The sequence below is a fragment of the Chenopodium album genome, chromosome 21 (genome assembly GCF_948465745.1).
Source record: "Chenopodium album chromosome 21, dcCheAlbu1.1, whole genome shotgun sequence".
Classification (NCBI taxonomy): domain Eukaryota; kingdom Viridiplantae; phylum Streptophyta; class Magnoliopsida; order Caryophyllales; family Amaranthaceae; genus Chenopodium; species Chenopodium album.
In genome coordinates, this window is record NC_137854.1 from 2,221,254 (window position 1) to 2,237,280 (window position 16,027).

The following is a 16,027-nucleotide window of genomic DNA, read 5'->3' on the forward strand; positions in this document are numbered from 1 at the left end:
AAATTGATAACATATGGCACTTGAGACAGAGTACACCTCTTCCACATTTGCAGGGCAAAACAGATTTCTACATTTTCCCATTATTTTCCAATTCTACCCCTCAATATTTTGAATACAAACAACATCTCCAGGGGTAGTTTCGTCCATTCACATGAAGTTGTTATTGCGGAGACGGAAAGTCAAGTCATAACGGTATCTATCCATCTAGTATATCCACCGACCACCGACCTACCTTCTACCCTCTTCTCATAAACCTCATACGAGTACCATATATTATATTATTATTATTATAATCAAATATTTTAAAGCCAATCAAAGAAAAAGCCGATAAAACAAAAAACTAGAGTACGAAACTAACACTAATCATTCACCTCAATAATGTTCTCGTAATTCCTTTTTATTATCACAATTTTTTTTTTTTTTTTAAATATTCGAAACAAAGATACTCGTTCGTGTTATAGGAATTACTTTGTTTTCTTATCTTGATAACATGGTATGGTCAGTCGTACACAAAAAGCATCATCATTTATTTCCTTTTATATTTATTTAAAAATAACAATAATTGGAGACGCACAACTATTATTAGTATGTGTGGTCTATATCTGGCAAGTTTTTTTATTTTCAAAGAATATTTTTTTAATTTTTTGTTGTTTTGTTTCTACTATATCCTACTATTTTTAAAGGTTTTTGACAAAAATAATTTATGTTGCATAGCTATTTGCCAACAAGATTGAAACCTGGGGCTGATATTATTGCATCAATTATAAGTACTCGTTATTAGGAATATGTTAATCATATTATATTGAACATAATATGCTTTTTTTCTTCCCACGAACTATCAACTCAAGTTTTCTAGAGGATCAATTATTCCTAGAACAACTCATAAGAAAGTACATTACATATAGGGAAAAAAAAAATCAAGTTGTTAATAATTTTTCTTTTGTACTTACATCCTTTGTATATGACGTGATAGTTTTATTTTTTTATTTAAACAATAAAGGAAAAAAATAAACCTTAACTCGATCTCAATACTCGCAGTTTTATTTACGTCTTAGGTACTTGTTAAAAGTAGGAGGAGATGTAAGGAAAGAGTTTTAGAAATGATATAAGGCGAGATTTTTATTAAGTGATGAGCAAGTGAGCAAGTCTTAATTTGGATTGAATAATGTTACCGCATGTTGCTCAGATCAACGTTTTATACTCATATTAAGTTATATCGGATTATTAAAAACCCTTTTTAACAAACATAATTCTATAATAATCAGCAGAGCAATCACAACATTGTTTGACATTACAGTACTTCAATTATATTTCCTTACCAAGTTAATCTTACGTCAAATGAGTAAATGACACAAAACAACACACTCATCAATCCCGGCCTCATAAACTTTATCTTTCGTACACCCGAGTACACCCATCCTTGAAAATAAATCATAATGATTTAACGAAGAAAAAACTCGAGTAATAATTGCGAAAAATTCCCACCCTCCTCTCACTATCCATCCCTTAACCCCACACAAGACACCCACCACACCAGTCATTACCCACATACAAATAAGATATTTGTAATAATAAAAATTTCCTCCAAACCCAAATCATATAATCTAATCTAATCTCTTAGCTTGTCTATAATAAAACCAAACGCAGCCTCATCTCTCAAGTTGCAAAGAAAATAGATAAGTTGAGGTAACCTCCAATATAAACAATTAAAGAGAGAGAAAATGACTTATGAAAAAGCTTTTATAAATCTAGCTGTTCCTCTTTGTGGACATGCCGTCCATTAATCCCCCCACAAAATTATAACTTAACCAACATTTTTATTTTTCAAGGCCCCCTCTCTCCTACATCCACCCATGTCGGTGATATCTTATTATTCCTCCCACTTATTATCTTTTTCCCTTTTCTTTTAAATTCATTAAATAAAATACTCATTACTTTTTTTTTTGATATAAATATAAATATATAACAACCCTATTTTTATTTCCCACTCACAAATACAATCCCCAAAACCCCAAAATTCCTCTCTCTTTTAATTTTCTCTCTCCTCTATTCTTCAAACAAACAAGAATAGTTGTAGAAAGTATATACTAGTAGAAGGCAAGCATGGAAGCGGGGTCAACGAAGAAGAGAGAGAGAGCAGAGAAGCCATACAAAGGGATAAGGATGAGGAAGTGGGGGAAGTGGGTTGCAGAGATAAGAGAGCCGAATAAACGATCAAGAATATGGTTAGGATCGTATTCAACACCGGTTGCAGCCGCACGAGCTTACGACACGGCCGTGTATTATCTCCGCGGTCCATCCGCACGGCTTAATTTTCCTGAGTTGTTGATGGGGGAGTGTCGTCTTAGCGATTTATCGGCTGCTTCGATCCGAAAAAAAGCTATTGAGGTTGGTGCTAGGGTTGATGCTCTCGAGACCGCTTTTCAACGGACTAACTCGAATAATAGCATCAACCGGCATATAAACATCGAGCACGAACACGAACACGAACACGATAATCATAGTAGTAGTAGTCCGGAGAGTAAGGTAACAGTTGAGGAGAGAGAAAAGAGGAGTAGTGGGTTTGTTGGGTGTGGGTGGGTTGTTGATGAGAAACCCGATTTGAATAAGGTACCCGAACCCGAAGATTTGGAAGAGTGGGATGATTGATTGATTGGTTTGTTTGGTTGAAACTTGAAAGAGGAAGAAAGAAAGAGAGAGAAAGAAATGAAGAGTTTTCTTTTTCTCTTTTTTTTTTTTCGATTATAAAAAATTGTTTTTTTAGAAGAAATAGTTTGTCGATAGAAAGAGAGAGAAAAGCAACAACTGACGAAGGTTGCGGCTCAGGTTTGGATGTCGGTGGCTGCGACGGAGGAGAGAGAAAAAAAGAAAAGAAAAAGAAAAGTAGTAATTGCTAGTTGCTACTCCTTATAATTGCAAATTTTTATGTGGGCCACTTTCAAAAATCCATTATTTCCTCTCACTATCCGTTTTTTCTTTCTTTTTTTTTTTAGATTTAAGATAGATTTTTATTTTCTTGATTTTGTTTTTTTTTTTTTTTTTTTTTTTTTCCTTGAAGATAGGAAAAAGGAAATTTTGGGGGATGTAAGAGGAAAATATTGTAAATACATGTTTTTTTTTTTTTGGTTAATTTTAATACAGTTTAGTAGCTTCCTTTTTATCCATCTTTGTTTTGTTTAATATTATAGTCTGTATTTTTCTTGGGTTTCTCTTCCTGTTAATGCTTTTGCAGGAATTGTGGACTCATGCTCGCATGGTGGTTTTTGTTGCTATCCTAGCTAATTTCTCTTTTTTTTTTTTTTTTTTTTTTTTTAAGCAGTATTTTCTTACTAGTAATTTAGCTGTGCAAGTGTGTAACACGAACTTGAAGAGATACTAGTTACATATCTTACTTTGATTATATATTTCCGGAGCATTGAATTCGTCTCAATGAATAATAATAATACGTTAATATGTAAGTTGAAGAATTGTTTTTTGATAATTTGGCGAGTAGTTGAATTCTAGGCAGGGATTATTAATATGTAATTTTAGTCAAGAGGGTTGTGCCAAATACATCTGTATGTGCAAAATTAGTCAAAAAGTCTTGTACAACAATGAATTTGGGCTGTAATATCAACTCCTACTTTGTTTCTTGTTATAGTTTAAAACCGTTTTAAAATATGAACATAGATCATACAAATGATATGTCTTAAGTGTTTTGCTTCACCAAAAAGTTAATGTTAGGTGAGTGGTAACTAATCACATTGAAATTATTTCAAGTGTCACAAGCTCACATTAGGCTAATAGTTATGCTCTGTATATATATGTACAGGCCATAGACACACTATTTCGGTAGGAGTAGTTTGGTCCCCCTTAAAGTGAGGAAAACAAAATCAAGGATGCACAAATTAAGTGAATGGAGTGAAAGATAGAAATTATATTTAAGGTATTTATTAGTGAACTGTCAATTTAAGTTGATGTTAATTAAATATTCTATTGAAGTATAATACTGGATTGTCGTGGAAAGCATGTATTGTGATACTCCGTATTTTTTAAACGAGGTTTTATGTTAGATCTTAGGGCTTGTTCACGTTTACTGAGCTGAGCTGAGCTGAACTGAACTGATTGGAGCTGAACTGAACTGAACTGAACTGAAATGAGTTGAAATGAATAATTTATGAGAGAAGGAAATTAGGAGTTGAACTGAAGTGAACTGATTGGAGCTGAACTGAACTGAACTGAAATTAAGTAAATGTGAACATGCCCTTAAAAGTTTGAAATTAGAATTATACGGTACCGAGTAATGATATTTTGAAAGGGGTTAGTTTCCCTTAACTTTTCTCAATGTCTGACCCACAAATACTAGAATAATAAAATCATAAGGATTGAAGAGTAGTTAGATCCTTCTCCTTATCATTCCAAAAAAAAGTGTCGTGTTTTTTTTTTTTTTTTTTTTTTTGAACAATAGGAGGAGTGCACATTTTTATGATATACTTAGGGCATGTTCACATTTACTGAACTGAACTTATTGAAACTGAGCCAAACTGAACTGATTAGAGCTGAACTAAACTGAACAAAACTGATTGGAGCTAAACTAAACTGAACGAAACTGAAATTAAGCCCCAATGTTTTTCAACTTATGGAAACAACTAAACAAGTTCCCAGTAGCTTTATTCTTTCCTACATGTCAATAAATGAGCCTTTTGAAATTGAGCTTATGGTGAAGTGTAACTACAACCTTCTTTTAATATCTAAAAAATAAAATCAATCATGCTTATAACTTAGGACTTAGGAGTATAATATTAATGTTTGCACCAAAAAACGAACTTCATTCACTTTTATGATACTTTTCTCTCATTTTTGTTCCTTCACCGCTTTGCCCCTTGCACCTCTCCTCTAACCCATCATATTGAATATCTAATTGCTTATAAAATAAAATAACACTAAATTTAAATTTAATAAAGTTATTCATATCTATTTGAATCCTCAAAGATAAGTTTTGAGATTATATTAATTAGTATTGTTTTATAAAATGGCCTGGCCTTTAACTGAAAAGAAAAGCTTATTAAAAAGAAAGGGTATAGTAATGTTATCTGAAAAGGTGATCATGTGTCAAACAAAAGATTTTGTAAGGCATGCATGGAGACTGGAGAGTACAATGTCTTGACTCTCTTCAAATCATTCCCAGTTGCCAATTGGATCATAGCCATGTTCATAAACTATGCATTTCTTTTTTCTTTTTTTCCTTTTCTTTGTTATTTATTTATTTATATATTTTCTTGCCCCTCCTCTCATTAATTATTACCCTTCCACTAATAAAGTTGCATTTTCGAATCTTCTTTTACTATTTTGCTAGCCTTCTCTTGCATTCAATCTCTCTCAGCTTGTGCACTTTGAAGCTAATAAGGACATGTTATGAATTGAAACCCTTAGGAGTTGGATGAAACACTAATGAATTCTCTAAAAATAATGATGAAAAAAAAAAACATGAATGCTTTAAATATATCATACTAATGGCTATGATCCCACTTTTCATCTTGTGAAGTCACTAGTATCTTAATTATTATTAGAATGGGGGACCTCATGAGAAGTCCTCATATTGGTTCATCTAGTCGATCCCATTTATATGATTAAGGCGTTCAAGCAGAAGGAAGGAATGACTACTCTATTATTATTTCATATCTTAGTAATCTCAATTATATTACTCTTCATATCACTAACATCCAAACTAACAACAAGTAAACATTAATACTTCCCCCGTTTTCTTTTAGATGCAATACACCCTTTAGCGCGGTAATTAAGAAAGGTGGGATTTACATGATATAATAAACTTTAAAATAGGATGAGTGGTTGTTAGGAGTGTAATATAGTGGGCCATGTGCTTTAAATAAGGGATATAGTATAGTTTTTCCCTAAAGTAACTTTCCTTTTAAAGTGTGTTGCGAGTATTGTGACATTTTCTTTTTAGGGTAGTGTTGCAAGTAAAAGAAAACGGAGGAAGTACATTATACATGAAAATCCGTTATTTATTTATTCCTCAACCTACAATTTTCCTTAAATAAAAAATACAGGTGTGTCAAATCTACTATCCGTATATTATGATGAAGTCGAAAAGAATGGAATCTTTTATATTATTCCCGCTGCACAAGTGTGTGTTATCTTAAGGTATAGTAAAATTGAGGACAGTAGTGTTGAAAACCATAGTTGGAGCACTGTACAGAGAGATTAGTGAGTCAGTTAGAAAAATGAGGTGGGTGATGAGAAGTAGTACACATACACTTTTAAAACTTACTTATAAGAAAGCCAACCGTCAGGGTGAAGTGATAAGATAAGAGTTTTGGTATTTATATCAAATTTCATGCCCCCTCATTTTTCTCGAGGGTCCAATGACAAGCTTTGTGGGCGCTCTTCTTGTCGGGAGATTCTGGAAGTGGAAACTCCATCCATCACTACGGTTTAGGTCCTATTCGATCTACGATATGCGGTGATCGGTTTTATTTAAAGGAAAATGATGTATGAAACTCTACAGTTTGTATAAGCATCTACAATGGTTGTAAATAGGTCCTTGTTCTTTTTGCCAATTTCAAGCTCAATTTGGTCCCTCAAAGAGTATATTGAGCCCTAAAACCCTAACATAACCTTTTTCCGACACATAAAATGAGAAAAAAAAATTAATTAGCTGATCACTCACGGAACTACTTAACGTCAGGTTAACGTTAAGAGCATGGTGTGTTAAAATATTGTAACTTACGGGTACCGTGTGTAATATCAAAAAGCAGTGAGCACAACTTGGAAAAACCACTTACACAAGGGCACTATGTAGAATTACCTAAAATTTTAATATTTGAAAAGTCAACGTCGAGACAATCTAACGAGATCCCACGTGATTATGTTTTTCCTTTCGGATAAATAACAAAAGATGGTCATAGAAGGTTGTGTAAAATCCCAAATTGTACAATTTTTTTTTTCTTTTTTTTAAAAAAAAAAAAAAAAAAAAAAAAAAAAAAAAAAAAAAAAAAAACTGAATTTATCATGCAACCCTAAATTAATACTCGGTAATGTTAGAAATACAATGTTTATTTGCATCTATAAAGGGCCTACATATGTCTTATCTTTTTTCACAAAATCAGTGTTTTTATTTTAATGCTTTAACTGCCAAAAGAATGACACACTTTTAAATGAATGAAAGAAAATACTTTTATGTTATTCTAGCGATCTTTGTGGGAAAAAATAAAAGGTTGTCTATTTTACTAATTTTAGGGTTAAATTTAGCAAGAAAAATTTTTGGGTGTTAATTCAGGCCATAAGTTGAAGAAGAGGTGAAAATGTAGACGTGATGATGTGGTCCAATTTATGTTTATAGGACATTCTTTAAATTAGTGTGAAAGAGTGTGACTCGTGAACCAAGCTTGGGTCACCTTAATACTGTATTACCCTACACCACATAACAAAAATCTTGGCATTGAAAGCAACCATGCCTTAAGAATCGTACTCTGAGTAACTTCTACTTTATGATTGTCATACTTTTAAATAGTAACATATCACAATCACAAATAATGCAGAAATGCCCCTTTGATAGGCTCTCTTAGATCTCCGATTTGGTATAGTAGAAGTGAACATTTAACAGGGAAATAATGCTTGAATCTACCCTCAGTGATTTGATATTTGATGGTTTCAAGTTATTAATGTCAATCTCTAGTGGTAAATATTGGCCAGGTAGATGAAGATTTTTTCTTTTCACAGGAACTCCCGCGTACCTAGGCCTAGGGAAAACTAGATTAAATCAACTTCATAGTCTTCAACTTTCCGAAAATTGTTCTAATGTCAATGCACTGTTATATGATTGCTTCCAAGCTGATAATCTAATTTTCTCCCTACACACTTGATATTTAGATCTACTACAGAGTAGAAGTTATCTTAGTCTACTTGAAATGCCAAATAAACCAAATATTGTGAACAAGGAGCTCAATGAAAAATGGACTCAAACAAAAGAGGCACAGTCGATGCGACACGCTAAGCATATCTTAATGAGGTCCAGTCGTCCAGAGGTGGGAAACCTGAGTAGACTTAACCAGCTAGGGAGGGAGTGGGAACTCGCATACATAAAACTCCTAAAATATTGAATATATCAGGGATTAAGGGAAACCAAAAGAAAATCCAAATTCATGAAACTGCAGCTAGTGGAGACAGTATATCTAGAAATGATACGGCACATTAAATTACTAGGATATACAAGTAGAAGTAAATTAATAAATCAGGATCGTACTAAACCTCCAATTCGAGTGAATATATTGAATTGTAACTACATATTTATATATTATAACTAGCTGACAAAAAATTATATAAAACAAAAATATGCAAAAACAAAAAAATGGTACTACAAAAGGCAGAGACATGCCCACCTCGTGTAAAATACTACAGCACCAACCAATCAGGATAATCTGGCAATCATATTGCATTTGTCTCTCCTAATCATTGACCTTTCTTCTCGCTTTCACGTTTAATTTGCAGAGCCGCTCTTACAACATTTCCTCTCGTGATGATTCCCACCTAAAAGCACAAGGAATAGTGAAGAATGAACCTCAAATATGAAAACATAGCAAGGTATTAAGGCTCTTGTTCAATAATTGGCCTTTTCACAATCACCATTTTTTTAATTAGATTTGTACTTTTTCCCGTGATCAAACATCCAATCTAATGCTTGGTACATGACTTTAAGTTGAATAGGAATTATTCAGCTATAATAAGGCCAACAAATGATTCCTAAACAAGGTCTAAAAACTGTCAGCAAGTTGAATACTGATTTTCTTAATAAAGTCAATACATAGTTGAATTTCTAATCTGTGTATAACCAGCAGAACATGTTAACCATCCATGGGACAGTTGGCTTGTCCACCTGTCCTGAATGTTAATTATAACAGAAAAGGCATAATATCATTGAGACGGTTGGAAAAAAAAAAGGAAAAGTCAAGCCTGTTTCTCAGCAAGATTTTGCCAGGGAAGCACTGTCAAGTTAATTGTCAAAATGAAAACACACACAAAATGCAAATGTGGAAATGTCAAACTCTAAGCATTCAATAATTACTTTTCTAAATCTGAACAGATTATCACTGCTTCATAGAGGGTAAAAATCTTATATTCTTACCAGTTTTCCATCAGCATCTACAACAGGAAGTCGTCGATATCTTGTCTCCAGCAGTAATCTGTCATTTGGAAGAATTACAATGATTCAATATATTGGCCAACTGCCATCAAGTTACATTTGGAACTAAACAATGTTAATTGAATCAGCATAGCATAGACAGAATCATAAAATTAAGACAGAACCTTGCCGCATCCTCAAGATTTGTGGTCTCACGAACAGCAACAGGGACTTGCGTCATCACATCAGACACCAATTGACCATTTGTTTTACTGAGTAAGCTCTGGATCTCATTGAATACCTACAATGACAATGAGGATCAATACGTGAATATAAGGACAAAATTGACATAAAAAGCTAATGAATAACTTCAAAGAGCATCTACACATACTTTCCAAGTACTGTCAACCTCAGGAAACATGCTTGTTTCCGCCACTCCAGTACCTAAACAGAGTACCAGCATTAGAATTTCTATTGCTAGTGTTATAAATATATATTCTCCACACCCCCCTCCCCCCCCCCCCCCCCTCCACACACACACACACACACAAAAAAAAAAAAAAAAAAAAAAAAAAAAAAAAAAAAACTACGACTCATAGATGTAATCATGTAACATAAATGAAAAATGCAATCTGTAGATTAGAAAAAACTTCACTAAAATTTTTTTACACAATATTTTCATGATCACAGTGATATCTCCTGATATGATAATTACATTAATTAACTAGCAGAATATACGATAAGGAGAGCTTGAGTCCAAAGGGAAAAAACACAAATGATAAACAGAAAATTATTTTATGGTGAAGACCAACCAGAAATGTTGACTCAACTTCTCTAACAGGATAATGACAAAGAACAACCTTTCCAATGAGCTAATCTAATAGCTATATATTGAAGTGCCCTCATATAATATCTCACCTGATATGGAATCCAAAGCCAGCAGATCATAATCTGAAACCACACCAACCTGCAGACAAGAGAAGACAGGATTCAAGAGCAAATCTAATAAAAAAAAATTCCCTCAAACCATTTAGTTGACATTTTTAACCATTTCTTAATATTTTCCACATTAAAAAATGCTAGATATCTGTGCTAACAACTATAACATCAAATTTTGAGGAAAAGAGAAGTAGGCAACTAGGCATTATATGTGGCTTCTTCAGAGAATGCTGGAACATCTTCATAGCAATGATATATGGTACCAGTAACATGTATCAGAAGAAGAAGAGCTACCAGAATAGTGTATGAATTATAAAGTGCAATCCATTGATTTGAATTATCAATCACCATCAATCTACAAGATACTGAATCATAATTAACACTACCCATCATATAGGCAGATGTAATGGAAGACTCATGGTATGACTTAACAGTCCAAAAATGATGATTAATCAATAAACTAGAGTACTAGACATTCCACATTCCATGTGGATAAGTAAACCTATTTGTAAAATTGATTAGCAGCATGATACACGTTCCAAATACACACATTGAAACTTAAACGAGAGACAAAGCATATTAAGTTGATAGATCGATAAGATTGGAAGGAAAGAAAAACAAACATAAACGACAAAGCTTGAAACAAAAAGGGACAACAAGGATGCAAGTACAGAAAAAAAAAGACATACTTCCTCCGTTTTCTTTTACTTGCAACACTTCACTAAAAAGGAAATGTCACAATACTTGCAACACACTATAAAAGGAAAGTTACTTTAGAGAAAAACTATATTATTTCCCTTATTTAAAAGACTTGGCCCACTAAATTACACTCCTAACAACCACTCATCCCATTTTAAAGTGTATTATATCATGTGAACCCCACATTTCTTAAATACCGTGAAAAAGTGTGTGTTGCATCTAAAAGAAAACGGAGGAAGTATAATATAACAGGGAAGAAATGGCTAAATCATACTCCATCTCAAGCATGACTTCTGTCTCGCAACCCCAGTGCATGTTATAATAATTACCACACACATCATTGCTGAAACTACAAGTCCAACCTTAATTACAATTAGGATACACTCCATTCACCTGATTTTCACTTATTAGAATATCTTAGTAATTGAACTTGGAAAGAACTTATCAACCCCAATTAGAGCTTGTCTAAACATATTGAACTTATTGACGTATAATAAGTAAAACTAGGTGAAGGCCATTAAAGTACATGAGAGCCTAAATTTATTAACACTTTCTTCATATCCTGTGTCATTGTATTGCAAGTGCCTAAAATGTCAAGTTGCAAGCACGACACACCAGATAATTGTAAAACCAGGATGAAGAAAAAAAAATCTACGCAGAGGCAACTTTTCATGCCATGATTTTATCCCATCACAATATACAAGGCAAGTGACAAGTAAAAGAAGATAAGCACAAAGACAATAGGTTCAGAATATCATTTACTAAAAGACTTAGAAATAAGATTTCTACCAGCTCCCAGTCATCATTAATCACAGGAAACCCGGTAATTCTGTACTCCACGAGAGTTTCCAAAGCTGCAGTGCACAAAAGAAAACGTGTTACAGAACAGCATTAAAAGACTATAAGCATATATAAGAACCATTTACTCCAAACCTACCTTCATCTACTGTTGTTGAAGGTTTAACGACAACTAAATCCTCCTTCTTTGTCATAAAATCACCAACAGTATATACTCCATTTCTAGACTGCAAAATAAATTCATTTTCTCTTTTTAAGTTATATCAGTAACAGATATTTTATTTAACATTTACAGAAACTATATATAGACACGGCCACCCACACACCTAGGTTGGACTAAAGAGCTGATCCGTATGAGATGACGGAGAAAATTTTGCAAAGATTATTGGTCAACAGAAACAAGCAAATATAACAAAGAAATCATATAAGAAGCATTGTCAACAGAGAACGCATTTACTCAAAAGCAGAAGAGCATCATAGAAATACAGGGGTAAACAAACTAAACAACATGAAAATTTGGTATTAGAACCGCATCCAATTTATATGGGTAAAAAAAAAAAAAAAAATGAGCTTGGTGTATTTAGCAAACAAAGATATTTGACAAAGTCAACAAAAGACCCTAGAATTATCTACTTCCATTAGAATTCTAGAAAAACTCAACCACATTTGCGAACACCAAGTTTTCATGATACATGCTGACTACAAGAGTTTGATCCTCTCTCCTTCTTCTTTAAATTCAATAAACCCTAATTTCCAATTAGAAATGTGGATCTGCTAAAAGAGCAACACCTTAAGTGGATCCTGTGACTAGCAAGAGAAACTAGTACCCCAAGCTAGTTAACACTAGCAAAGTTACTATCTTTCTAGACCCCTGGAGAAATTATTACAACAAAAGAGAGTGCTATCGGAGAAAAGATAGTAGGGAAGTAATCATGACCATCCATATTGCAGCTTCAACAAAGGCAATATTCTCTTCAAATTGGCATCAATATCTAACTATCCTCCAAACCACATTTTAGCAAAACCAAAAGTTCGTAAATAAGTTCTTTCACCTCCATGCTTATAAAAAACTGTACAGGAATTCCCAAGTTGTCGTAACTCATAACAGATTCTAAATTCTGAAAACAGAGCATCACTAGAATTCACGACCTTACAACCCTGGGAACAACAACTAAACCAAACCTTCCTCAAAGCCCCAGCTTCAAATCTTGACAGTAAATGCCAACAATAACTTAGGGCCTGTTCTGATTGAGCTGAACTGAACTTATTGGAGCTAAGCTGAACTGAATATTTTATGAGAGAAGGAAATTAAGAACTGAACTGAACTTATTGAAACTGAACTGAAAATAATCTGAAGAGAACATGCCCTTACATAGAAGTATAATTCAAAAGGTAAAGGTTTCTCTCATTGATACAAGTGTAACCCTCTCCTATCCGTAGCCAGGTACAATAACATTTTCTGTCACACTTGCAAAACTCCAAAATAAGACAACTCTCCTAGCTACCTTACCCTGCCCATCTCTCTTTCACCCCGAATCACCCAAATAAATTAGAGGTGTCAATGTGTTTAAAGCCGAACTCATTTGGCGATTCCTTTACGAGATTGAGTAGAGATTAAGCTTTGGTATGTCAATCAACTGCAAGTCAAGTAAAGGATCTAATAATATCAACCTCTACGCACTTATAGGGTTAAGGATGGAAGAGCCTCCTTGCACTTGTATGGCTACTTTGGTGTACGAATTACTGTGTAATTTCATCAAAAGCCTAAAAGAGCTTCACATCAATCCTCCAAGCAAACTTTAAAGTTGTGCCAACCTCTAACAAAAACTCCCCTTCATCCTTCAACAGCATGCTGTTATTGGCTTATTATTAACCCTTATGTTTTGCTTTTGTCAAAAACATCTTGTAATCACTTAAAAGTATATGTTCTAACTTCCTGGTGATACTGGTATAGAGAGAACTGACCATTTTTCACCCTCTCTTCTACTTACTCCCACTCATTTTCACTATTGTTCTCCTATAAATTCTTAAATTATCCTTATTTCCCTTTTCCGCGCATAAAGTACACCCCTATCACACCACCACAATTCACCCAAATTAACCTGAATGTTATATATTACCTTCATTTCACATTATGTGCAACATTTACCAAAAATGGATGCTACACATTATATGCAACAAATGTTTTCTTTCCTTACTAAGTTATCATTTCTACTGTGTCTCTCTTTATCACATGCATCTCTATCTTTCTCTCTCCATTTAGGCATTCAACACTTACAAACAAATTTTGCCTAGGAGTCGTGTCAAACCCTTAGTTGCGCATAATTTGAAACAAAAGTAGTGTCTGAAATTTCATTGATCTATTAGAGACATACATAATATATCAAAAAAACGCGGAAAGCTTGTCAAGCTGCAATGCCTATCTGCTAAAGTATAATTCATCTCAGCCTCAGTTCTTCAATCACTGGATAAGCTCAATTTTAAGTTCGAGTTAGATCAACTTGGCACAACCTAATCTCAAATAATTTCAGGAAAATACCTTCCCTAATTTACAATTCTATGCAAAACCATTTTATCCTCAACCGCCTAAAAATCTACTTGTATTAATTATAAATTGCATCACAATTCCTGGTAATTCTATGCCTTAAATTATCTTACATAATCAAAATTCCGCTTAATCAGGTTCAATTATTACAGTACAAATCAAATTCAAATCAAGTAACTAAAATCAATCAAATCAAACAAAAAAAATGAGAGAAAATACAAACCGGAGTAGAATTACTGGTCAAGGTACTGCTATGAGAGGCGGCGGAAGCGACGGCGGAGAAACAGCGGCGAAACCGCAAACTACCATCATTCGACAACTGGAAAGTTCTAGAAGAACAAGGAATTCTGCGACATAGCTGTAAACAAGGAAGCTGACGAAGAGGAGAGAGAAAATTCGGAAGTTCGCCAACAATTATAAGTTTGGAATCCATTTTTGTTGTTGATTTAGAGTACGAGAAGATTCTAGAATCAACTCGAAGGATAATTGAAGGGTGAGGAGAGAGAAAGTAGCGGATCTGCTGCTACTGATATCTGGGAATGTAAGGATGGAGGAGAGAGAAAGATAAAAGAAATGGCGTGTTTTTTATTTTTTATTTTTTATTTTTATTTTAATTTTTCTACAGTGTATTATGTTGATTTATATATTGGGGGAAGAAGAAAAAGGGAAAATCATTTGTGATATTTTAGTTTTGATTTTCAACCGTTTATAAGAAGAAAGGTAGGCGGTGGCGGTTGAAGAAACGGAAAAGTAGAATGAGGAATAGTTGCAATTTTATGATACACGCTACGGCGCAAATGTCGGTTTTCATTTGTAGGCTATTATGCTTCGGTTTATTTTCATTTTTGGTGTGTATGTTTTGGCATTTTTGTGGTTGGAAAATGTCTATTTTCAAAGTATTTCTAGATGAAATAGCATTTATTTCCTCACATGTTGAAATTCTTAGGAAACTACAATGTGAAAGTGTTGAGATAAATAGAAAAATTGACATTATCTCATATAAGCTAGATTGATACACGTTTTATCCAATTTATTTTCCCTCATGTCCCATTTACTTATCATTCTTTGAAAAAAGAAGGGGTTCGGAAAGCATGATTCAATGACGTGTCCCTCTAATTCGATGTATAGTCAATAAAAAGAGTAATTTAATATTTTGGGGAAGTTTCGAACTTTGAGCTAGAAAAAAAAAATTATCTCTATATTTTCAGATTTTTCACCCAAAACCAATCAACTTAGCTAAACTACAGCTAAGGGCCTGTTCTCTTACGTTGAAATTCAGTTCAGTTCAGCTCCAAATTTCCTTCTCTTATAAAATATTCATTTCAGTTCAGTTCAGTTCAATTCAGCTGAGTTCAGTTCAGTTCAGTTCAGCTGAGTTCAGCTTAGTTCAGTTCAGTTCAGCTGAGTTCAGTCAATGAGAACATGCCTTAATACTATGAGTAACTGCAACATTTATTATAATTTATGTTTTGTTGCATTACATTGTACATAAAGATTAAAATTAGATATTAAAAAAATATATATGAACCACATTATTTATAAATTACAATTAATAATTGCAATAGTCAAAAGAAAATGATTTAATGATGCATATTGATAAATATAATCTGAAGAAAAGGTCTTTCAAAAAAAAAAAAAACATAATCTAAAGAAAAGGTGGAGTTAAATAATGATTGACATTAACTGTTCAATACATATAAAGTGTTGATAACAAAACAATTTGGCATTATTATCCAAGTCCAACTAATTAATTAAAAAGTATAAAGTGTAGAAAAAAAATAAAACAATAAAAAAAATCATTAATGACATCATAAAGTAAATTGGAGGGAAATTTTTCATTGAGAAAACGACACGTATGATAGTATAGAGGTAAATGATGAGGCCTTCCAAAGGGAGGTTTGATAGGTACCTAACTACCTATACAT

The 16,027-nt window shown here is 33.3% G+C and overlaps 2 protein-coding genes across 2 annotated transcripts; one reads left to right on the forward strand and one right to left on the reverse strand.

Moving 5' to 3' along the window:
• Positions 1 to 1,623: 1,623 nt before the first annotated feature.
• Positions 1,624 to 2,693, forward strand: LOC145601145 (ethylene-responsive transcription factor ERF010-like). The gene has a single exon (XM_081657095.1). It carries the CDS (start codon positions 2,104 to 2,106, stop codon positions 2,647 to 2,649), a length of 546 nt encoding a protein of 181 aa, XP_081513221.1. The 5' UTR covers positions 1,624 to 2,103; the 3' UTR covers positions 2,650 to 2,693.
• Positions 2,694 to 8,181: 5,488 nt separating this feature from the next.
• LOC145601272 (CBS domain-containing protein CBSX1, chloroplastic-like) lies at positions 8,182 to 14,712 on the reverse strand. The gene is made up of 8 exons (XM_081657258.1): positions 14,326 to 14,712; positions 11,697 to 11,784; positions 11,549 to 11,613; positions 10,040 to 10,088; positions 9,513 to 9,565; positions 9,307 to 9,422; positions 9,125 to 9,182; positions 8,182 to 8,529 (listed from the first exon to the last, which is right to left on the reverse strand). Exons 1-8 carry the CDS (start codon positions 14,533 to 14,535, stop codon positions 8,452 to 8,454), a joined length of 717 nt encoding a protein of 238 aa, XP_081513384.1. The 5' UTR covers positions 14,536 to 14,712; the 3' UTR covers positions 8,182 to 8,451.
• Positions 14,713 to 16,027: the final 1,315 nt, after the last annotated feature.

Excerpts from the sequence above, each read along its gene's own strand:
- LOC145601272 (XM_081657258.1), bottom strand. The coding sequence starts at position 14,535 with ATGGATTCCAAACTTATAATTGTTGGCGAACTTCCGAATTTTCTCTCT. Across the intron at positions 9,566-10,039 it reads GGCTTTGGATTCCATATCAG|GTACTGGAGTGGCGGAAACA; the intron begins GTGAGATATTAT and ends TACTCTGTTTAG. Across the intron at positions 9,183-9,306 it reads AATCTTGAGGATGCGGCAAG|ATTACTGCTGGAGACAAGAT; the intron begins GTTCTGTCTTAA and ends TCCAAATGACAG.
- LOC145601145 (XM_081657095.1), top strand. The coding sequence starts at position 2,104 with ATGGAAGCGGGGTCAACGAAGAAGAGAGAGAGAGCAGAGAAGCCATAC.